Source organism: Phymastichus coffea, unplaced genomic scaffold (assembly GCF_024137745.1).
Source record: "Phymastichus coffea isolate CEN01 unplaced genomic scaffold, Cenicafe_Pcof_1.1 PCOF00079, whole genome shotgun sequence".
Taxonomy (NCBI): domain Eukaryota; kingdom Metazoa; phylum Arthropoda; class Insecta; order Hymenoptera; family Eulophidae; genus Phymastichus; species Phymastichus coffea.
In genome coordinates this window covers 701593-727384 of record NW_026706890.1, presented here as the reverse complement: position 1 = coordinate 727384, position 25792 = coordinate 701593, and the positions used below count along the sequence as shown (strand labels likewise).

General features: G+C 38.6%; 1 protein-coding gene across 1 annotated transcript in view; it reads left to right on the top strand.

The window, feature by feature from the left end:
• LOC131668549 (low-density lipoprotein receptor-related protein 8-like) overlaps nt 1-25792 on the top strand; it is a 438404-nt gene that overhangs the window by 324165 nt on the left and 88447 nt on the right. The window contains exon 3 of the mRNA XM_058942835.1: nt 18236-18716. Within this exon, the coding sequence (XP_058798818.1) occupies nt 18236-18716 (481 nt within the window). The remainder of the gene's footprint in view (nt 1-18235; nt 18717-25792) is intronic.

The following is a 25792-nucleotide window of genomic DNA, read 5'->3' as shown; positions in this document are numbered from 1 at the left end:
AGTGTCACTACTTTTAATACCTCCTTTTATAAGGCCTTTTAAAAGGAGATTATGAGCGCGTGCAGTCTCCGCAAACTTTCTATAAATATTATAAAAATATCCTACCTAAGGTCGGAGCCTGCTGTTTGCTTGCTCCGCCTGGCTAATATTTGGACTGCACGCTTGGGTCGCGCTCTCTGCTTTATCGTTGATCAGGTGCTACCAACCCCCCTTTATCCACCAAACTGTGGCTGAAATGGGTTAACACCTGATTATCCCGTACGATCTGAAATCACTTCGACCTACCAATAATTATCGCTTTCGGCCCTTTTTACAATAATCTTAACAATTTTTAACCAAAGGTTCGAAGTGGTTTCGTTTTTTCCCCAGCAGAGGGCGTACCGCTCACGATCTCGCTCTACCACCCGCTCAAACCTTCCTAAGCGCTCGCGCAATCGTCTCTCTCTCTCGTGCGTCGATTACCTTCGACGCACAATCCTATTCGCACGACACGGGTCTTAATACCAGTTGGGCGCCATGTAAGGGGGGGATAAATCTGCAAAATGAGAAATTTATTTAAGAGCAAACTTCCACGATGCAGAGCAAACCGCCACTCCGTTAACACGTATGTTAATACGTGTATTCGCCTTAACGTCAGCTGACTTAACCTAGTTGTCATCGATCAAGCAGAGTTGAACTCACCTTAAGTCACGTGCCTTGTGACACACGATAAGTTTCAAGTGTAAGCGACTTTACTCCAAATCCACTTAATCCCCTAGCTATAATAGGATTAAAACCTAAGCTTTTTCTAATTGTTTAAACTTCTAGGAAAAATCATATGACGAAATCGGCGAATAATTTTAATAGATTTTATTAATAAAAATTACTACAGTCTTTGTCGGGCCGAAAGACTGACGCACGCGAATAGGATTCACAATTAAATAACTTTCGGTGAGAAAGAGAGAGAGAGAAGATACGAAAATTGGCGCGATCTAACGCTCGGCGCGAATACAAAATTATCAACGCTAACGCGGTTGAACAAAATAATAAATGTATTTTGTCACGCGATAATTAAGGGAGGTGCACCTACCCTGCGGTGCAATTACGGTGATCAGCCGTAACTGTTGATGTCAGGGAAATATCAACTGCCCCTGTCCTAGGTTATCAGCTGTGCTGCCTCGTACCGCCTATCAGCTGCAAATCTGCTGCTACCGAAACGCTGTAATCCGTAGATCACGTTGTTGCACTCACGCGCGTAATTATTCTGGACAAGAAACTATTAGTCGGCGAGAAAAACAGTGCAAATAAACTTCGGCGATATCTACTCGTAACAACAGCTGAGACGTAACTGCTAATTTAAAAGATCGCGCGCCCCCTCTCTCTCAATACTTAGAATTAACGCGCGAAAATCAGAATCGCGAACGGTTCGATTAATTGAATCGACTACCGTTGCAATATATATATATCTGTGTGTGTATGCGTAAATATGTGTACGATGTACATATCTATATGAATATGCGCCTACATTTGTCATTGTAAGCATGTTTTTTTTAATTAATTTGAATCCGTAAAATGATACTTTACATTTTTTTTGATAAAAAACGCTTTTATTTGTTTTTCTCAAAAAGTGTATCATTCGCGATTTTGAATCAACTTAATTCTCATTGTATATGATATAAGAAACATAATGACGCAAGAATCAGCGGAATGGGAGACCGATTCATTTAAATTGTCTACAGAATACCGTGTAAAGCTACAAACGATGCAAACCAGTAAAACGAGAATTAAAAGATAATCAAAGGCACAACAAAATCATGGAAGCAATTGTCATAGGAAAAGGATTATATCTACCATAAGACCTTACAAAGTAGGTTATATACTTTATCTCAGACCGTTCAAGTTCAGGTTCAAAAAAAAAGATCGAAGTAAGCTTGCCTGATAGAGCTCTCACAAATGTTGACTTGATAAAGTTTTCTAACGTTTTAAACATACCAAATTTCCGCGGTGTATTTATGAGAAACGACTTGCCAATTTCTGGACCACACTATCGTGAATCAACCATAATAAATCTTGATAACGGTAATGAATTTCAAACACTGCGGGTTACTTATCAGAAAATTAGAAATAATATCACATACTTTGATAGTTTTGGCCACCTTAAACCTCCTCGACTTGATGATATATCTTGGAGTTAGTAAGATCAAGTACAATACTAAGAGATATCAAAATTTTGATACCTATGATTGTGGTCATCTCTATATGCAGTTTCTATCTGGAAGTATATAAGTAAAAACATTACACTATGAGTGCCTTTCGTATTCGAATAGTCGTGGAGAATTCTTTCACTTTGACTCTTACGTGTACATCATCAGTTCTAGAAGCGCATTATTCTCCGTCAATTGAGCTTTTATTGCACCAAAATTACGTTTTAGGTTTAGTTGAATCTTTAATATTCAACTCAATACCTAATATTGACGAAAACCACAATAAATTTGATGTTGGTAAAGAAATTATCACAATACCTACAGACAGCTACGTGCTTGACAGCATTAATAAATTTATTCAGAAAACTGAAGAAACATTATATTGCAGTAAATTTGAAATCAAACAATAATACGTTATATAATTGAAAGTTCTGAGCCTACTGATCTTCATCCAGAAGATTCCATCGGCCATCTACTAGAATTCAGCCCGCGTCTACTAGCAGACACGACCGTTTCTCACAAGTCGGATCTTCCAGTTTTTTTAAAGTGAACGCATTGAAAGTCTTGTGTATCATCACCAGTGGAGCATATTTGAATGAAATAAAAAGTTACGATATTCACGAATTTTAATCTTTAATTTATCTTTCAATCACTACACAGTGTATGGATCATTTATAGTTCTGGATCGTGGATCAGGCCGGAAATTTGATAAACTTTCGCGGTGAAGTTATAATCAGGTGACATATCAAAAGTATATGCTAGGAATCGTTTACAATTCAGAGAGAAGTGTGAACTATTTAAAAGATAAAATATGCCTACCATATATTATTCTTTCCATATCATTTAGACGGGCCGGACAAGTGACTCCAACCGCACATGTTACCCTATAGTGTGGGGTCATACTTTGATATTCTATAATGATAGTGCAATTGTAAGTGGATGTGATTACCACATCATCTACAACTATTAGATCTTTGAGTTTTGGTTGAAATTTTAGTGAGTAAACTGAGTTAGTGAAAGTTTGTGTTCCTTGAGTTACTCTATCAAAATAGAGAATAGCTTTGTTGTTTCCTAGACAGGTGATATCTCTGTAGGTTATCCTGATATAGTTTGCAAACTGTAATGGTTTCCCAGGGGCTCGTAGTGCCTTTTTAATGAAAATCTTGTTAGTGTTTCCAACAGCTATGTTATCAACAGTGTCAGAAACAGTTTCGATGGGTTCGTATTTTACCTAATGATTGGATGCTTCAATTGCTGTTTTTGAAATTATGGCTTTCAGAAATTGTATATATTTGATACCCTTATTGCAGAGGTTTATGTGTAATTTTACATCGATGTTCACATTGTCTGGTAAGTTAGTCCGTAATTCTAAAAATGTATTAGTTAAGTCTGTTATAACTTTTAGAACTTTATCACTTTGTTGTTATATTTTAGTGTAGTTGTACAAAGTTAATCTATTATAGGCTTTATTGTATAAGTTGGAGTGAACATTTGGTCACTCGATAGATCGAGTGTCATAAGTCAGGTGACTTAAGGTGAATTCAACTCTGTTAAAAAGGAGACATCGGAACGATAGTATCAAACGTAAAGGCGAATAGATGTATACTCATACGTGTTTAACGGAGCGGCGGTTAACTCTGCATCGTGGGAGTTTGTTCTTTAATAAACCCTATTTGTACCAGCTAATCCACCCCGTTACATTGTATACTATTATATCTAGTTATTTTATCTTTTACACTATACAACTATAATAATATTATTATTAATATTATTATTATTATTATTATTACTATATAATATTATTATTTTATCAGATACAACTTCATAGTGGAATAATAATAATTCTAAAGTTTGGTAAATATGTAATGGCTGTTTCTCCATTATGAAATAGTTTTGGTCAACTATCCTCAGTAATCTAGTTGTAGCTTCTGGAATCCTTTAATTGATTCTGAAAAAGCTCCTCCCCATGAAATTATCCTATAGAAGCAAATACTGTAAAATAGTGTATAGCAAAGTATCCTTAGTATATTGCAATTTATTATTCTTGATAATTTGTAAAAGACAAATGTTAAATATTTGGTCCTTTTATAGATATTTTGCAAGGGAAGTTTCCACTTCGTGTAACAATCAAAAATCACTCCTAGATACTTAATGTATTCAACTCTATGTATTGTCATACCTTGTATTCTTATTTCCATAATTTAGATGTAGTTACCGAATTCAATATAAACTCTTTTATTAATATTGAGTTACAGCTGACTAAGGACTAATTATTTTTCTACGATTTCTACTTGATTGTTTATGTTTATTTCTGTTTCTTTTCAATTTTTACCAATTGGGATGACTGCCATACGGCAAAAGAGACAATTATATTATCTGACAAGAGTTATAAGTTGTTATTTATATAAATTATAAAAACCAGTGGTCCTAGGATTGTACCTTGAGAAACTCCTATCTGAACTTCCTCAGTGTTACTGAGTAAATTGTTGATTTTGACTTCTTGTTTTTGTTTGCTTAGATAGATTTTAATTATATTGTAGATACTTCCTCTTATACCATAATTATATAATTTATCAAGTAAAATTTTATATTTAATCATGTCGAGAGCTTTGGCTAGATAGAGAAAGGTAAGAACTATGGCATCACTAGAGTCAAATTGTTTATAAATCAAATTTGATATATACTGGAGAGCATCTTTGGTTCTTTTCTTTTTTTGAAAACCATATTGTTTGCTAGTACTCAATATTCCAAGTTTTTGAGTATATGATATACTAGGTTTATTATTCAGAGTGTTAATACTAGGTAGTAGTTTGTTGTAATTGGCATTAATATTTCTAATATTAATGTATACTACAGTTTCTTTTTCTTGTTCTGAATAGTTATTTTAATAGCATGTATCATCAGAAATTGTTTCATTATATTAATATTTACTTTAACACTTTCCATTTTTGTTCCTGTTAATTGGTGTACTATTTGATGAATTTTGTAAGGACAATGGTGGACAATAATGTTAGTCTTAATTATCAGTCTGTAATCTGCTGTAGGCTTGTTATCTGTTGATGATTGATAGTGCGATCTGTCTTACCAAAGTAGCGCTGGTAATCAGATTGTACTGGGTAGCCAGTCAATTTGATGTATTGTTTTATGTGGTTTTTCAGTACTTAACACACCTGACTAGAAAAAAATCAAAATTTAGGGCCGTTCGAGATCATTAATAAAACTACTAATAACAACATCACTATAATTAAAGGTGGAAAACCATGCACGGTGAATGCAAACAAATTAATTATGCATAAGAAAAATATTAATTCCTTACTATGTTTTAGGTAATTTTTATCATGACGATGATATTATTGCTATTAACTACAATGTTTAAAGTAAACTACGCACTCATCGGATACCACTGCGGACTAACAACAACAAATATCACCAGCTTCTCCCGTCTGGACTCTGGAGAATGTGATTTCCACAACACACACCCAACTCAACAATATTAGATATTCAACTAATTCAAGCAGCCGAATTCCGATTAGTACACGTAACTCGATGTAAAATAGAAATTCACCAGTATATAAACTAAGCAGGCCACAGATCAGGGGGCCTCAGATCATGGGGAGGCCTCAGATCACTTATCTGAAATGCATGATCTATGAGATCAGCACTCTTAGATTAGGTTAAAACCCTCTCCTTCTGCGATCTACTGCACTCTTACAACGGAACCATCCCAACCCGATTTTGAATGATTTTGAGATATGTTGTAGGACTTGAAAAAAAATTAGATACGTGTTTTTTTTATCGGCCCATAAGGACTTTTAAGGGGTGAAATCCACCCTGAATTTCAACCCTTAAAATCAGTTTTTTTAATATTTCTCAGCATCAAATGAATATTTTTCAGTAAACTCAACGTTAAAAAATTTCTTATAAAAAGGCGCTTTTAAGGACATAACATTTATACCGAAGGGTTGCAATCCCCTTTTTAATAGGGGTAAATACACTATTTCTTTTACTGTTTTACGACATGTAATATAGTAAACAGCTCGAGTGATTTAAAAATCGCACTGATAATAAGAAAATACCCAAATTAACTTGACGTGTTTCCGTATTTAAAAAAATATATATTTATGGGATGTTTCACCCCCTAGAAACGACCCCCGTCAAAACTATCAGCAGGTTAATCCATCTAACTCTGAGATAAACAAGTTTATTCGTTTGTTATTTCTTGAAATAATTTAATCCTCTGCATGAGCGAGCTACCTCAACTAACCAACCTGCCTCTAACCCATTAAACACCCATAAACCACCCTTACCCAACCAAATGTAGGCTAATAGACCTTACTTTGGAAGAATTGAGTTTATCAGTTGCTTTTTCTTAAAATAATTGATTTTAACACCGTACGAAAGGTATCCCATTTTTTTTTGATAAAATATATCTGTAGCTGAAATATAATTTATGGCAAATAAAAATATGTTTAATACTTATCCTCCTATTTAACCTGTCCTCAACCTCCCCCTTTTCTGTCCCCTCGTTCATTTCTCCCTTCTGGTTCGCGCTTCCTTTCTCATTCTCGCTCCCCCTCTCGGTCATGTTTCCCTTCTTGTTCTGGTTCCTCCTCCCTATCCCTGTTGCTCTTAGTAAATTCTTAAAGTGTTCTGTTCATTTCTCTTTTTTAATTGTTTCGTCCTATCTGCTTCTCTTTGGCCCTTCTTTATTTACTATCCTCCAAAATTGCCCCATGTCCCTGCTCGATGCCTGAACTTCGATCTTTTTTTCGTTTTCCTTTCGTACTTTTCTCGGTATCATCTTTTTTAAGTTGTCTTTCTCTCTTTTCCATAACTCTCTTCTCCACCGTTCTGTCTTCTCTTCATAGATTCAACTCTTCCCATACTCTCTTTTTTTGCATCCTTATTTCTCTATCATTGTTTCTACTCGACCTCCCCCCCCTTTCGCTACATTTCATTTTCAATTCATCAGCTGTTACTTTTATTTTCATTACCAAATTATTATTATCCTGCAGTGATTTGCCCGTCAGTTCTTCTATACTTCATTTTTTCCCCATCGAAACCTCATATTCCTCTGCCTTTTCTTTCTTCCATATAAGTCTTTCTCTAGCCTCTCCTTCCCCTTCCTCCTCCCTTTTTTCACTTTTTTCCAACTCGAAAATTACTGATAGGTGGTCAGATTCTATCCGTCTTACTATTTCTATCCCCGTACTATCTTTGTTAGTCCAATTCCTCCTTCTATTACCAAATCGAGAACTGATGAGCCCGCATCCCCCATTAAAGTAATTCTCCCCCTTTCGTCTCCTTTACTACATCCGTTTTTTATTTCCGCGTTACAGTATTTCAGGCTTTCTATTAATTTTAATCCCTCCCGCGTCGTTTTTTCGTCCTCCGAATTCCTATTTCTGTCCTTACTTATCTGTTCGCTTCCCACCCTTACATTAAAATCTTCTGCTATAATAAATTTCTTCCCTTCAACTAAACTCACCTCTATTACCTCTTTCAGTTTGCTGATCATTCTGCTCGTTTTCGCGTTGTTGTAAATCGTTATAACATCAATTTTTTCGTTCCCAATCCAAATAATTCTTATTACTATTCCATATTCCCATTCTTCTGTCTCCGCGTTTTTACCTATCTCTCTCTTAAGCCCTACCACAACCCCCCCCCCCCCGCCTAGCTCTCCCTCTCGCTTTCACTTTGATCGCTGCCTTCCATTCCCACCTATATTTTTGTTCAATTTTTTAGTTAAATTTATTTCGTAATTTTTTTCTACCCACGCGTTCTGTAATAAAATAATGTCAAACATGTTTAAAAAATCTTTGCATTTTAATATATTTTTACTCCCCGCTACATTCCATGATACGCATTAATAACCTACCCCTCAATGTTCGTCGATCTCTACTTGTCATTGCTTCTCTCATTGTCTCCTCCGTCGATTTGTCCTGGATCTCCAAGCTGTCGCTTTTCTCTTTTTCGATTGCTGCTTCTTCATTCGTTCTGAAACCTGTCGTAGAAATGTTCCGTGATTGCCCGCCGTGGTATCCCTCTCCATTCCCGCTGCTCCTTTTCTTGTCTTCTGCCGTGAAAAAACATTCTCTCTTTTGCCTCTACGAGACCCCCTTTTCTTTCGTCCCATAAGCTCATTTTCCTGTTGATTCTTATTTTTAGGTAGCCCACTTGCACTTGTTTTTGTATTTTTCTTTCTTGATCTGCTACCATCTCAATCCATTTTTGCACTTCTACTTCTTTGTATGTTCTATCTTCCTCTACACTTATTCCTATTTTTTCAAAAATCTCCGCTTGTTCTATAAACACCATTTTTTCTCAAAAATTTTCAAATGTCAAAAACATTCCTCTTCTCATTGGCCGGATCTTCTTTATTCTGAAGTGTCTTCTTGTAATTTCCACTATTATTCCTTCTCCTTCTTCTTTCCATCTTCTTCCCGACGTCCTCACTCCTCTGATAAATACATTATTCTTCCTATCTCTCCTCTCTTTCATCACAAACTTGTATTCTGATTTTTTCATCGCGTCCGGCTTATTCATTTCCAGCTCTTTCTGTTCCTCCACGCCGTTCTTGTCCACGTTTACTTGTTGCTCTTCGTCTGCTCGTTTTGCCGCCTCCTCTTCTTGCCTTTCTCTGCTCTTGTCTTCTGCTCTCTCGTTTGCCTGCTCTCCTTCCTCCCTCCTACACTTGCCACATCTAACTATTTTTCCAATTCCTCCTCCAACCTCTCTTTTTGTTTTCTCTCCTTTTCTCCTATTTGTTTTATCAATTCTGACATTTTTCTATCCAACTTCTCCACTGCTATTGTTATCGTTTCTTTCGCTATTTATACTGCTTGCGCATCAATTCTTCTTTGCTCTTCCATCTCCTTCATTCTAACCTGTAGTTTCTTCAATATCTCTCCTACTCTGTTTTTCTTATTTTCGCTTGTGTCCGTGCTTTTTTCTGGGTTTATATCCGTCTCTCGCTCTTCTATTCTCCTTGCTTCATTTTCTTTCATATCGGCCTTACCTACTTTACCATTCAGCTCCTGTGCGTCTTTTATCTCCTGCACCTTCCATATTTTCTCACCTTTTCTTTCTTCGAATTCTCTTCTTGCTTTTCCTCATCATCCTTCTCCTTCCCCAACTCATCTTGTTCGTTTTCCTTTGCTACCTCGTCATCGTCGTCCTCTATTTCCTTTATCTGCTCAATTATTTCACTATGGTTTTTCCCTACGTTACTGTATGACCTTTCATCTGGCTTCCTCTGTGGTGTATGCACTAATTTGACACTTTTTGCGAACCCTATTTCCTTGCTATCTTTCTCCTTTTGCATGAACTTTCTTATATCCTTGTCCCCACTGTTCTCCTTCTTCTTGTTTCCTACTTTCTTTGGTCTGCTCCGGCCTTTCTTTGTCCACTCTTGCTCTCCGTCTCTTCCTTTCTTCCTTCCTGCTCGCTGCCGCCATATCCACACTTTTGCCGATCTTCGTACTTTCACTCATTTTCTTCTCACTCGTCCTTATCTTTGACTTCTTTAACACTCCTTCGCAACCTACCCTTACACTCATCCTGCTAGTTCACTTTTCGATTGTTTATTCTCTCTTTATCCTAATATCACGACCTAAATTGCTATCTTACACTGCACACGTCTATCCCGTCCGAGCTCTCGACCGGAAGTCCTTTTTATAAGTATTTGTTTGCTCTTTAGAACTCATAAGCCATACCTGTATAACTTTTTCACTGGAGACCGTCAAAGTCAGGAGATCAAACATAAATAAATCATACAATAGTTAAATTTTAGTAAAATATTTTCATATTTGATAGAATAAATTGAAATACTATCAACTGCTCAAGTTGGAAGCACAATTCGAATTGAAAAAAAATCATAATCACAAAGTATACCTACTTATTAAATCTGTACTATACATTTATCAAGTTTATAAATAAATCGCAATGAAAATGTTCTACAACTATTTCGCGATCGTCAAATCATAAACATTTATACGTCCTTATAATTATTTATGAGCTGTATATGTATTTTTGATAATTTTTGGTTTATTATCATTTCATTATTAATTATATTTTCATTGATAATGTAAACATAATAATAAGAATACTGACGGCTCACATATTTTCTATTAATAAAAGATCAATTGATGAAATCACAGGCATCAGAAGATATATCGAAAAATTATTAGAGATGCTGTACACGATAAAGAGAGTTTTTTTCTTGAGTTGTACAAATGTTATTATTTACTTCAAAATTATGACAGCATGACTAAATTTTTTTGTTTTAGTATCAACAATAAATATCAACTATCAACTTTTCAGGTTACTGAAGGCCGCCATCATCAAATTACAATATATCGATAAATTGTCAATTTTAGATAAAGTTATTCACTGCATTGACGTGCTGCAATGAAATAATGAGCATAATGAAATTACGCATATCAACGTAATTTATATTACTATTTCTTTTTGTGACCAACAACCCATTAAGTATATAATTAATGCGCTACGTTAGAGATTGCTAATAGAACACAGAAATTAAAAAAATATTTGGTTTATTTCAAGATTTTTCAAGTGATAATCTTGTTTCCTTGTATATATATATATATACAGGGTGTCCAAAAAGTAACGATACACCTGAGAAATTTTCTAAGCCGGTTATTTTTTTAACCGGGTGAAGGTTGTTCTTGAAGTAACTTTTTACGAGGAATCCGATGGTGACCTTGGATTTGACCTTGAACCTCATTTTCAAGGTTATTTTGAGGTCAACCTCATTTTTTTAAATGAAAACCCCTATTTTTTATGGCGGAATCGGAAAGAGCGGAAAATTTTACGTCCAGATATGTATTGAGGTATGAGGTTGAGGTAACCCCTAGAGGTCAACTGGAGGTCAAATTATGAATTCTTAAAAATCTCGCGAATTCAGTGGTTAAACAAAACAAACAAAAGGATAACCCCAGGTAACTTTCAACGGTGCTCTTTAATTTGTCCTTGAACCTCATTTTCAAGGTTATTTTGAGGTCAACCTCATTTTTTTTAATGGGTACCCCTATTTTTTATGGCGGAATCGAAAAAAGTGAAGACTCTCACGTATGGATGAGTTGAGGTTTGAGGTTAATGTGACCTCTAGGGGTCAGATGAAGGTCAAACTGTAGTACCGGGATTTTAGTGGTACAAGGAAGCAAATAAAGGTCATGGAAACCCCCATTTTCGACAGCGGCAATCGAAAGAGCGGAAAATTTCACATCCAAATATCTACTTAGATCATAAGTCAAGGGCGAACTTAAAGTTTAAGGTCAGTCGAAGGTCATCCAAACTTAAAGATGCCCTAAAATTTTTTAAAGTTTTTTTCATAATGGAGAAGGGTATTTATTTAGTAATTGCCCATCGGAGATCCGTAACCTTGAATTTAACCTTCAACCTCATTATCAAGGTTTTTTCAAGATCAATTTTTTTTACTTTTAGCGTTACCCAGGAACAACGACGTGGACGTAGTAAAATCTGTCCCCTTGGGGTGCTTTATTTTCGTGAGTTCCCCTCGCCTCTCACGATCGGGGTGCTTTATTTTCGTGAGTTCCCCTGGCCTCTCACATATGATTTATCTTACATCAGCACATCTTATTTTAAGAACTCGAATTGTTCACCGTTCACTTCTTGACAGTAAGCTAATCGGTGGTAAAAAGCATCAACAGCATTTTGGATCATTTCAGTGGGAATGAGAGCTGATTCGTCTATGATCCTTTGACGTAATTCGTCCAAGTTTTGGGGTTTAGTTTTGTATACCCGATCCTTTAGATAACCCCAATAGAAATAATCTAAAGGCGTCAAATCGGGGGACCTAGCTGGCCATTCAATTGTGCCTCTCCTTCCTATCCACCGATTATCAAACACCTCATCTAAGTAAATTCGAACGTCTCGTCCATAGTGAGCGCAGCACCATCCTGCTGATACCATGTATTTTCGAAGTTGTCTCCGACTATTTCTCTAATTGCTGGAACTATTTAATTACGCAGCATCTCTTCATAATTTTGAGCGTTTAACTTACCATCAATAAAGAATGGCCCTATGATTCGATTATTCACTATTCCAGCCCAAACATTCAACTTCTGCGGATATTGCGATTTATCTTCTCGCATCTAGTGTGGATTTTCCGCAGCCCAGTACCTGCAATTATGTCGATTTAATGTTCCGTCAAGTTGAAAAGTTGCTTCATCAGAGAAAACTATGTTTGATGGAAGATTTGGATTTTCAATTATGCGTGCCATCATATCTTCACAAAACTCAACACGACGATCGAAATCATCTTTATTCAACTTGTGAACCAGGTGTACTTTAAACGGATGGAATTTTGCTGTTTTTTAAATGATATGTACGGACGATGTACTTATGTCATGCTCTTGAGCAACTCTGCGGATGGAATTATGTGGATTTTCAGTGAATGATAATAGAACATTTAATAAATTCTCTTCATTTGTTGCTGAGCGTGGTCTGCCTGACTTAGGTAGATTTCTGACATGGCCAAAATTTACAAACCTTGAAATAATATTCTGAACAGTAGACACAGCAATTGGAGTTCTATTAACCCGAAATGTCTCATTAAAAAGATTTCTCACTGCCCTGTAAGATCTTTCTACTCCACCCCAGCCTCTCATCATAAGAAGTGCTATTCTTTCTCGTTCAGTGAGGCGTTCCATTTTAAGTCAGCGAATCGAAATTTACTCAAAAATCAATCAGAATTAAAAACAAAAAGTTTGCAACCCAAATAAATGTTTTCAAAAAATGAAAATTATAATTTGAGTACTTTTACAAAAAAGTTCTACTACAGTCCGACTAATGCACTAATGCTTTATGGAGATTTTCGAATGGTAAAATCTTTTCAAATATGTTGCTTTTTTAAATATTAATTTTTGAAAATGCAATTGTCCCGAAGAATAAGCTCAAAACGATAAAGCTAGGCATAGTACATTTCCTAAGGATAGAACTAAGTGAAATTGTTAGTGGATTTTCAATGAATAAGTATGGGATAGTAACCTTAAAAAGTTTAACCGGCTAATCAAGTTATTAAGAAAATAAGCGTAAAAAATCATTGTTGATAGGCGAGGGGAACTCACGAAAATCAAGCATCCCGATATGTGAGAGGCGAGGGGAACTCACGAAAATAAAGCACCCCAAAGGGACAGATTTTACTACGTCCACGTCGTTGTTCCTGGGTAACGCTAAAAGTAAAAAAAATTGATCTTGAAAAAACCTTGATAATGAGGTTGAAGGTTAAATTCAAGGTCACGGATCTCCGATGGGCAATTACTAAATAAATATCCTTCTCCATTATGAAAAAAACTTTAAAAAATTTTAGGGCGTCTTTAAGTTTGGATGACCATCGACTGACCTTAAACTTTAAGTTCGCCCTTGACTTATGATCTAAGTAGATATTTGGATGTGAAATTTTCCGCTCTTTCGATTGCCGCTGTCGAAAATGGGTGTTTCCATGACCTTTATTTACTTCCTTGTACCACTAAAATCCCGGTACTATTACAAAGCCACAGTTCGACCTTCATCTGACCCCTAGAGGTCACATTAACCTCAAACCTCAACTCATCCATACGTGAGAGTCTTCACTTTTTTCGATTGCGCCATAAAAAATAGGGGTACCCATTAAAAAAAATGAGGTTGACCTCAAAATAACCTTGAAAATGAGGTTCAAGGACAAATTAAAGAGCACCGTTGAAAGTTACCTGGGGTTATCCTTTTGTTTGTTTTGTTTAACCACTGAATTCGCGAGATTTTTAAGAATTCATACTTTGACCTCCAGTTGACCTCTAGGGGTTACCTCAACCTCATACCTCAATACATATCTGGACGTAAAATTTTCCGCTCTTTCCGATTCCGCCATAAAAAATAGGGGTTTTCATTTAAAAAAATGAGGTTGACCTCAAAATAACCTTGAAAATGAGGTTCAAGGTCAAATCCAAGGTCACCATCGGATTCCTCGTAAAAAGTTACTTCAAGAACAACCTTCACCCGGTTAAAAAAATAACCGGCTTAGAAAATTTCTCAGATGTATCGTTACTTTTTGGACACCCTGTATAAGTACTAGGACACTGAAAATTTTTTGTGAGTTGTAAAGTTTTTGTAAGTGAAAATTGTAAGTTTGAAATGTTATACAAATGTAATTATCATCGACTTATACGTATTACGCAAAAGTTAAAGGTTCGGTCGATTTGCCCATATATATATTCATCAGTACGTAGCTTCGTTTGATTATATCTTATTATAACGAGTATTGTTCCTACTTGTTATGTCTTTCTCTCCTGTGTCAACTTTATATTATATATTATACGAATTATATTATTATTATAACATTTATTTTGTTCCCGAGAGCTGGCATAAGGTAAGCGAGAGAGAGAGAGAGAGAGAGTTGGCTAGACAGAGATACACATGATTTTTCGAAGCCCGGACCGCGTAAACATACAAACACACAGAATTCCTTTTTAGCGGGCTAGAATTCATTCGACCACAGACGCGAGCACATGTCCCTTCTAAAATTACACCGCATGAGACGACTCGACTACCCGATTGTTTACAGTTGTTGTGCTGGTTTTTTTGTGCTCGCTTTTGAGCTGTGCATACTGATCTGTTGCCACCCGCACTTCTTGACGAGAAAGAGTTTGGTTATCTGTGCGCCTGCAGCGAGACCGTTCATCGTCGATCAGAGCTGCGAACTGGAAGTATCGGCCATGGTTTATCTTTCTTCCAGCTTTCATGGTGTACTTGTCACTCTCTCTATCTTGCTGCTTCTTGCATCTAACTCGCTTGCAGTACATAAATGCTATTATACTTCGACCTTGCTTTATTATTTTGCCTTTTTCCGCTGATTTTTACATTTACGCAGTGATGCGATTTAATCTCTACAGGTCTAGATCTTTACGTTGAACCACACGGCGCTCCAGCTGACTATGTAGACAGGAGTATCAAAAAATAGCTCAGCTGTCCGAATTAGGCGAGCTTGCGTGTACGTAATTGCATTACGTCTCGCCTTAAATATAGCTTAATCTTAAATTTTATGTTGATGAACTGCGATCAAGAGACGTTACATTATATAATTTATCCGTTCAGTAATTATTTTAACTTTCATATCGACAGTATACTGATTAAATAAATTAAAAAAAATGCAGATAGTTCATAGTTTTTACACTGATTATAAATCTATAAGCGTAAAACGGTATGCAAGAAATATTTTGAGTAATATGTGACTGTTTGATTATACTCATTTCGTCCTGTAGAAAAAATAAGAGGTTATTGAAGAGCATCATACGAATGATGAAATTTTGAAACGTATCTCGGTAGCGTAAACTAACATCTCTGAGACCTTTATAATTTACCAGTAGTACAGCAACTTTATTAATAATTAATTTGAGCATTGTAACAGCTTCGAAACTGATTTATAGGAATGCAAGTTTAAAATCATCATTAGTATCAGACATATTTTGTAAATTATATAAAATATAATTAAGACAACATGTAAAACTTTTAATAAGATTGTGGCGCGAAATTTCGGGGTGTCTTAGTCGCGCACTTGAAGTAGTTCCGCCATAAGGCCTGATTGGACCGTTTTCCCCTGATTACTTATGAGGGTGCCAGACTGCCGTTCCTAATTTACGGCGATCGTCGGGGATAGGGTCGGAAAATCGCACCGTTGGTCTATTTGCCCACTGTGCGACTCTGCAGAGTAGGCAGGTTGGTGACCTCACGGCTATATCCTTTCCTCAGGCCGATGGTACCAACCAATCGTTGATTTTCTCCGTTCTCTCACGTCCTGAAAGTGCCAGCAGCTCGGGATACGACTCTTTGTCTCCGGTCGGAGATTCGTTCGATCTAACGCGTAGGTCAATTAACGCTCGGAACGAGTAATGAAAAAAAAGAATCCTTGCTACAGATCGACTGCGGCTGAAAATAAAATCAGCATGCAGGGAGGGAAGGGTCAACGAAGCGGAAATAATAAAGATCGGTTACACTTCACTTTTCTTTATTCGATGGCTAGGGTACAATTCGATCAGAATGGCGGATGGTCAGCGCGGCCCGACGCGATTTAATACGTTGCGGAAACGGATTCACGCGTATCGGCAAATCCAACATGCGACGAATTATACGCTCGATATCCAATTCGTGATGATGATTCGAACTTCATCTAGATATCTAAATTCCTCACACTTCTTACACTCAAGCTAGATCGAGAAATGGCGGTTGGTCAGCGTGACTCGGTCAGAACACTATATTCCCGGCGTTGACGGATCCATGCGTCACGACGGGTTTATTGACACGAAAAATCATGCACAGTACTTCGCAACTATCACTACTGTGTAGCACTTTTCCTACTTACAGATTACAGCTGAAGACTCACTCGACAAAACACAAAGTCCTTTGATGGTCTCAGTTAATTCAGGAATTGCTTCTAGAAGCGTTAGCGATCAGCGACAAAATGGACGAGAAACGGCTCTTCGCGGTAAAAGATCCTTTTACTTCTCCTCTTTCCGAGAAAAAATCATTTTTGGTCAGTATTGATTGATGAGAAAGATTTACCCTTATACCTATTTATTTTTCGTTGCGGACGGAATCAAATGTTATTCTAATTCGCTTATTGGTCGTGACGTCACCGGCAAGTTTTGTCAGAGGTTTCCAATTTTTCATTTTGAAAAAGAAAAAAACATTTTGTTAAATAACAATTAATTAGATACAATATTTGAGTGTAGTCATGATTAATTAGCATTCGAAATAAAGAATATTTGTAAAATTAAATGATTCTTATTATGCAAAGGAAAAAAAATGCCTCTACTGTGGTAGACATTACCTTAATTTTTCAATATTGGCATAAAATTATCTTCAACAACTTCTTTAGCACCATAAGTGGTCATTTATAATAATGTATTATATTTTCTAGCATTATCAAGAAAATTTTTGATAAGATATGCAATCCCAAAATCTATTTTTTTAAAGGTTCAGGTGATTTATCAAATTGTGACAAAGAAATTTTACCTCCTGCACAACATATTTCAGGTGCTTCATCTTTCCAATTTTTTAGCGTTTCAACGTTAGCAAATTTTATCTATTAAGTCAATTTATACTTGTATTGAATTGATATAGTCTAAATGAGTTTCTTCACATGTAGCTCTTAGCGTGGCAGCGTGCTTATTATGATTAGAACGAATACCCTGTTACTCAAAGCTTTTATTTTGTCGAACTATTTCCTTACGTCTGGCATTCAGTATTTTTTTAGACAAATGACATCTTGGAAATATAAAACAAAATATTTTAACTTTATAGTAGACACAATTTTTGATTAATGTTAACACATTAAATACAGTTTCCGCTCTTTTCATTACCAAAATAAAATATAGGGTTTGCCATTTAAAAAAAACTTTAACCCCAAGGTTATTAAAGTTAAAGTCATCAATTATTTCTTTGGTCCAACCTTTATAACTGTTTCTTGAACAGTTTTCTCGGAAAATAAGATCCTGGCAAATTTTTTCCAGGTTTACAATTATTTTTGATACACATGTACAATAGTAATACAATTTGAAGTTTATGGACTAAAAAGGATACAATATGATTTGAGTTGTCTGAGAAGGCGTATTGACGTTAATGACGAAAAGGAGTAGCCAACTCTATGATGAAATGTAAGTTAGAAGAAACCGATTATGGTTTTGTACAAAAAACATTAGTTATTTTACCTATTTTTGGAAGAAAAGCAAGAAAAGTTGGATATTCTCACGTTGAATATCAATCCCGTCATGATATGCAACTATCGAGATGTAATATAATTTTTGGTCCTTTATAAATTTCATTGAAATCATATATTTATACTTAAGGTATCTTGCTTGTATTTATGTATACATAAGCATGTATTATGTTACGACTATTTATGATTTACAACAATATGCATCGGATTCTTTTTATATACATATCTATCATTATAAAGACATACTATACAAAGTGGCAAATTAGATTTCAAAATAATATTCAGCTTTATTATAATGAAATTACCTTATTGATTATAGGTAATTATCGAAAAAGATATTAAATGGCCCAACGGATTAGCGCTTGATCTTATAGCCAGACGAATATTTTGGGTTGATGCGAAATTACATATTATTACATCTAGTGACTACGATGGAATGCATCGACGTACAATTTTATTTTCAACTGAATTTCTGCGACATCCATTCAGTATTACAGTATTTGAAGACTTCATTTATTGGTCGGATTGGACTAAGCAATCTATATTTAGAGCAAATAAATTTACTGGTAAAGAAGTTCAATTAATCGTATCGAATCAGTCAATACAACATCCTATGGTTCTACATATTTACCATCCATATAAGCAGCCTGATGGTATAAATCAATGTGAAGCTGTCAATGGTCGTTGTAGTCATTTATGTTTACCGTCTCCAAAGATCAATTCCGAGTCTCCACTAATAAGTTGCGCATGTCCTGATAACTTAATTTTAACATCTGATGGCCTTTTATGCTCCAAACCAGGTGAATTCTATAGCTAATACAGTTGTATAAAAAGTATTTTTAGTTTCATTATGCGTTAATATTTTAATATTGTAATGTCAAACCTTACATAGATCATTTTTACCCTAGCATTTTCTGTTTTTTTTCATATTTTTCATATTTTTGTGGATGTATTAGTATTGCGATAGAAAAGCCTGATATAAAAACCCTTATGAGCACAAAATTGCTCAGGCTACTTATTCATTAATTATTATTTAAGAATGGATTCATAATCCACTAATATAATTTCATTATAAAAGATGAATGAAGCAAAATATGTACAATATTTATTAACAATGACATAGAGGTAAACTTAGTTTCTATTAGTAATCTAATATTACAAAAACAAAACGGTTATCAACCGAACGTGAACAATAACAAATGGCAAAATATCTTAGATGAAACCAGCCCGAGAATCGACAAATACTTTTCAAGAATCTTTCCTCTTTGTTGACCATACATAGCGCAAGAACCTCTACTTTAAGAAGTTTAGCATTTTATTTTTAGTTTACTTCAATATATTTATTTAATTATATTTTGAGTGTTTATTTTCTAAAACTAAGACACTTCTCTTCAAAGTAGAATATTCTTTTTCTCTATACGAGATCTGTTCAAAAAGTATCGCAAATTTTGAATTTTCGCGGGTTACGTAAATTTGATATTTGATTTTTTTTATACCGTTATGTTGGTACTCGTGTCCCTTACTTATGCTGACAAGATCGATCATTTTGAATGTTTAGTTAATTTTTGACAGCTATTTTGCTTGGATGTGTTTTGGCTCGTCTTCGATTTTTGCCTATTCTGAAAAATGGATCAAAGAATCTGTACCAAATTTTGTGTGAAAAGCAAAATAAAGTGCGCGGACGCATTCCGAATGTTGACTGTAATATATGGTAAAGTTACCTTGAACCAAAGCAACATTTATCGGTGGTACAAAATGTTCTCAGAGGACCGAGAAGATGTGAACGACGAATAACGTGCCGAATTCCAGAGCACGTCAACAACAGACGAAAACATTGCAAGAGTGGTCAGCCTCCGTGCGCCATGGGCTGGTCTCTGCTAATTTTTCTGGGTTCTTTCTCGGTAAAGAAAGCCGGCGCTGACTTTCACAGGACGAAGTTCGCGCTGGCTGGGGAAGGTTGACACAAAGAAACGGACACTCTAATTCAATGATATTGCATATGGCGATCTCATTTATTGACGCCTTTTCACAAATATCGCTATAAGATTCACTTCGCCGCGGCGAGCGCGCTCGCTCAGCCTTTCCGCGACAAGAGTTCGCGAGATCACGCGAGCGAGATCGCTCAGCGTGCGCGATAAAATCAAAATACGCAAATGTCCGTAATCGAGCGAGAGCTGGCGCGAGAGAGATAAACAGGTTTTTGACCCACCGGATGCCGACGGTCCGTCGACAGAGAGACGACGCCGGCGAAAGCGCAGGCCCGCTGGAAACGGCGCCCTGGCGATGACTGGGACTGCTGCAGGAGAAGCCGCAGCACGGCCTTTGCCCCGGGGACGGCGAATGGTCGCTGTTAGTCCGGGCTCGGCTCGGAACACCTGGTTCTCCTGGCAAGTAGCAGTCGCACTCCTCCGGCAGTCGTTCCTCTCTGGCTGAAAATGTCCTCTCGTCCAGTCTCTTCTTAGGCGGCCCTAATTACTCGAGAGCTCGCGCCTAACTGCCCTTCTTCTCTCTTAATTTTCCAAGCCTCGCGCCGCTGCGCTCCCACTTCTCTCGCCGTCAAAAATCAGTCAAAATCGCTCTCTCTCTCTCTCTCGCTCTTCTCGCTCTCACTCGCACTCACGGCGACACCTCGCCGATCGTTGCGCTCCTCTCTCCAGATCCTGCAACGACACAAGTATGTAGTCGCTATATAGCGTACACTTGGTCGCTGCGTTCACGCGAGGAGAGTGCCGCACACAGGGCCAGCGAGCATCGCTATAGCCCTGTCACAACATTGATAAAGTGAAGAAAATAGTATTGGCAAATCGTCGAATCACCGATAGAGAAGGTTCTGAGGATCTAAAGATATCGATTGGCTTATGCCATTTGAGTTTAACCAATGATTTGGGCATGGGTCGGGTCGCCGCGAAATTCGTACAAAGACTGCTCAATTTCGACCAAAAACAGCATTGCGTTAACATTGCTCAAGAGATGTCGCTCTCGGTCCGTGACGTCCCAATTGTGCTTCAGAGCATCATAACTGATGATGAATCATGGGTTTTTGGTTATGATGTGGAAACCAAAGCTCAATCATCTCAATAGAAGCTGCCGCATAAGCCAAGTCCGAAAAAGCGCGCCGAGTTCGGTCGAACATGAAGGTTTTTGCCACAGGGTAGTACGGTAAATAAGGAATATTACCTGCAAGTTATGCGCAATTTGCGCGAAGGAATCCGCCAAAAACGTCCGAATTTGTCGAAGAACAAAAACTGGCTTTTGCACCATGATAACGCCTCTGCTCACACATCGTTGCTTGTGCGCAAATATTTGGTCAAAAACAACACAGTAGTGTACCGCAGCCACTATATTCCCCAGACCTGACCCCTGTGACTTTTTCCTGTTCCCAAAACTGAAAAGGCCCATGAAAAGACGACGCTACACCACGATTGAGGAGATAAAGATGGCATCGAAGGAGGAGGTGAACAAGATCACAAAAAATGATTTTTTTAAGTGCTTCTACGATTGGGAAAAACGTTTGCACAAGTGCATTATATCCGAGGGGGATTACTTTGAAGGAGATAAAATAAATATTCATGAATAAATAAATAATTTTTGAAAACATACAAAATTTGCAATACTTTTCCAACAGACCTCGTATACAGAATATTATTCATTATTTTTATTATTAAATTAAACACATATATCTATAAATTTATACTCGTATATTTTATATATGTATATAATATAATTTCTATCATTTAATTTTAATTTGCTGCCTATGTATACATCCTATAAACATGCGTAAAAAGTATTTGCCTGCAAGCCTTTTCAATAGAGCGGGCAGTCTCTCCGCACTTTTATTCGTGCTCTCTTTTTGTCACATTCGACTTCTGCACTCTACTGCTATCTCTTATTAACTTATTCAACTCGTTCACTCTATTCGCGTACTTTTTTTAACTCTATCGAAAGCGGTAATAGGAATCCAATGACGCTAGAAAAATGTTTTTTTTCATATAGTCATAGCGCATCTAGTCAATCGTACAAGCATCGCTGGGCATAGTTATACGAATGATCTAGATGCGCTACGATTATACGAGAAAAACTTTTTCAGCGTCATCCTCATCACTAATATAAAGCATTTACCACGCGTACTCTACTCGCGCATTCTATCTGTCTTTATCTAAAATATTTGCCACGCTAAACATTTACTTTAAAACACTTGCATTTGGATCTTTCCTGGTATTAGTATTCGTCTAATATCACCGAATCTATTTCCTTTGCGTGCTTGCATCAACCTAATGGGGTTAATAATGAAATGGATAACCACACGCCGAGCACGTGATCACGCCAGCGAACAACAAACCCTTGGTCAACTACAAGGGAGGTTGGTCGTATTGTCCAGGGATGGAAACTCAAGTTTTCCGGAGAGGGTAACGCGAGTGGGGATACCTTCCTGTCAAGGCTCGATAATTTGAAGAACGGTGTCGGACTCACGGAAGAGGAAATGCTATTATCAGTATCGGAGCTGCTCGTTGGTCCCGCCCTTACCTCGTACGAGGTAATGATGGAAGAATGTCTCACCTACCCTGAGTTCGAAGCAGACACAGGGGAATGGTTTGGAACCTGCGTGTAACAGCGACCGATGATGGAAGTGCAAATCCGATATCAAGGCCGAGATGAACCGGTTAACGTATACATCACCAACATGATGGGCCTAATGTGTGGGAAGACTGAATCCACCGATGGCATATGAACGCCAATTGGATCTATTACACGCCAACTTCCTCATCGATATTTAGAGCCAGGTGCGTAGGGCAGAAATAAATTTTATACGCGTTCTGATACGTTAGCTTCGGCGGCATAGAACACCTTGAATCAAAGAAATGTAGAACGCGTGATACCTGACCCCTAGTCGACCCTGTATCCGGAGTTAGCATACCATCCTCACACCGATGGAAGTAAGAGCCGCAAGAGTAAGATAGCAGCGATATCCAACAATAAGCCGGAGGTTAGTGATCGATTGGATCGTATGTAGAAAGTACTCGAAAAGGTTACGCACGAGATCGTCTGTACACTGATGCCATCGGAGACAACGCATGGTCGGAGTATTGAAGCGGTTGATAGCGATAAGAAAGCTCCGCAAGTTCATTTATTGGATCAAATGCTGTTATCCCTCAAAGAATATTGAATATTGGAGAGGATGAAACATAACTTTGCTAGGCCAAACTCGACCCCGAAGGACCGCGCTAAGAGACAAGAATGTCCTCGAAAGTGGGAAAGAGATTTCTCCAAATCACTCAAATGTATCGAGTGTGGATTACTGGGGTACAGTAAAAGGTACGGTACCCAATGTAATAAGGAAAACGAGGAAAGAAATGGTTAGGAAGGGTTGACCCCACTCCTTTGTCCCCTGAAACGAACCCCGTAAATGAAACCTCGTCACCCTCGCCAGCACAATCGGTATTGATAGTAACGAGTGCGTTGAGCAATGAGAGCGAGGATTGCCCTGATAATGCTAACAAAAAGAACGTCTGTAACGCCCAAAGTGAACGCGGAGAAGGGGGTGTTGACGATAGTAAAGCCCAGAACCAGACTGAGGTGATGGAGAGTAAATTTCCCATGCCCTCGGAAGCGCCGGTAACGGCAGATAAACCGTCAGGTTATACTCCCGTAGGGCTTCCAATAGTCCGAACCGAGGTGGTTCGAACGAATGTTGACGTCACTCTACTGCGCGAGAACATAGTAACTAGAGCTATGGTATGCCAAGAGCGAGCCCGTGGAGCCACTGAATCAGTTTCGGTATATTCCCCGGAACAGGAAATGCGCTGGTGGCTACCGGTGAGAATAGGAGACTTCAAAATAAGGGCTCTCTATGATCCGGGAGCTTCCACCATAGCAATAGAAAGCAATGCTCTTCAGATAGCGTCGGCCCTGGACATCACGTTGAATACCACCCACGCGGGTACGGCAGGACTGCCAGACGGACGAAAGTTGACAGTCGTCGGTCATGTCGTGTTACTATTCACCGTGGGTGATATAACGATGCCAACGAGGGTAGCCATACTCCCAACCCTCATTGATGACTGTATTTTAGGAGTAAATTTTATCAGATTATTTAGAGTGGTTTTTGATCCTGACGATGATACGTTGTTGCTCAAGAAATCGCAAACCAAGATGAAACTAGAAGTAGCTAGTTGAGAGGCTGATCCGAGATTAGCTACTATCGGACTGGTCGAGGTCACAGCCTCACAACAGGCAGTATTGCAGAAAACCATCAACGAGACCTTATTGCAGGCCCCTCCGCGGGACTGAGATGTGTGGCAGGAATTAAGCACGAGATTCGAGTCGGTGATACAAAATCGATCAAACAGCGCTATTATCTAGTGTCACACAAGGTCGAGCAAGAAATGCATAAATTGGTAAGGGAAATTTTGGCCCAAGTCGTGATTGAGCCTGTGAATAGCGGCTGGTCAAGCCCGGTGGTGATGATCCGCAAAAAGGATGGCTCGTATCGATTTTGTATAGACTTTCGGAAGGTCAACAAAGTCACCGAGCCGCACGCATATCACTTACCATTCATGCAGGGTATATTGAGATAATTGCAAAATGCGCGCTACATCCCCACGCTTGATTTTAGTAGCGCGTATCACCAAATACCACTCAAATCCGAATATCGACCTATCACTGCCTTTACCGTGCCCGGGTTGGGGCACTTCCAGTTCGCGTGAATGCCGTTCAGTCTCTTGTATGCCGGCGCCACCTTCCAATGGTTGATAGACAGCGTAATCGGACCAGAGCTTGACAATTTTGCCTTCGCCTATTTGGATGATATCATCTTAGTGTCGTCCAGATTGGCTGCGCCGGCATCTGCACGACGGGAACAGGTGGTGACAGCAGTGGCACCGGTGATCACGGAGGCGATCGACGGTCCCCGGGCCGGCCGGGTCGCGGTATCGCAACCGTCGTCTCCGAAGGTCGACTTTTTCGACGCCATCTTCGCCATCATCCGCAAGAACTCCGGCAGGACTCACGGTAGAAGAAACGCGGGCAGGACTCACCGGCCTTCTCGAGTGCAGCGGCGTCTCGATATTATACGAGGAGAGGTTTATGCCACGCCCCCGCCTTTTCCGACGCCGACTCGTGCCGTCTCGCTCTTCTTGCTCCTGACGACACCTCTCCACGCCGTAGTCCGCCGGGGGAATACCAATACCTGACTCTTCTTGGCGATACTGGTATAACAGATCGGCCAATTGGAGGACCAATGGTTACCACGGTAGCTTCGCATGGATGTGTTTCTACGGTACTACCCGGGGTGGCTCTTGTTGAACTGGGCCACTCGCCGTCATGTCCCCCTCTATCACCTCGAGAAGGCCGTTTGTAAAACCATGGCCTCCCCGGGCAACGGTTTGGCCGTTACCTTCGTCGCGGATTTACCGCTGCTGATGGTGTTGCAGTGGGCGTCCTCCGGTCCAGCTGCTGAACGCTCTGACCAGCAGAGTTCATCGTAGAAAGCTCCTCTTCCTCTCTTTTTTTTCTCGTCAACAAGTGGATGTGGAGAGTGGCCAGCCTGTACGAGGCACACTTCTGAATGGCCTGCATCCAGGTCGCCGTCGGCTCCCTCAATCTCAACAAGGTGGGACGAGGTGCTTCGCGAAGACGCAGCTTAACGCCTCGGTTGCCATCGTCGCACACCTTGGGGCCCTCGGGCAGGGGCGGAGGTGTTGGTATATCCGGTTTCCCTGCTCAGGGCTCACACAAGGTTGTAACACCTCCGCGCCCCCTCCACTGGCTCTCTCGAGAAACCTCGAGCTTTTCAGAAAGGGCCGGCGGAGTAACCCCGCGGGCCTCTACCTCGAACTCGAGAATCTCCGCAGTCTTCGTCTTCGCCGGCTCCTTGGCA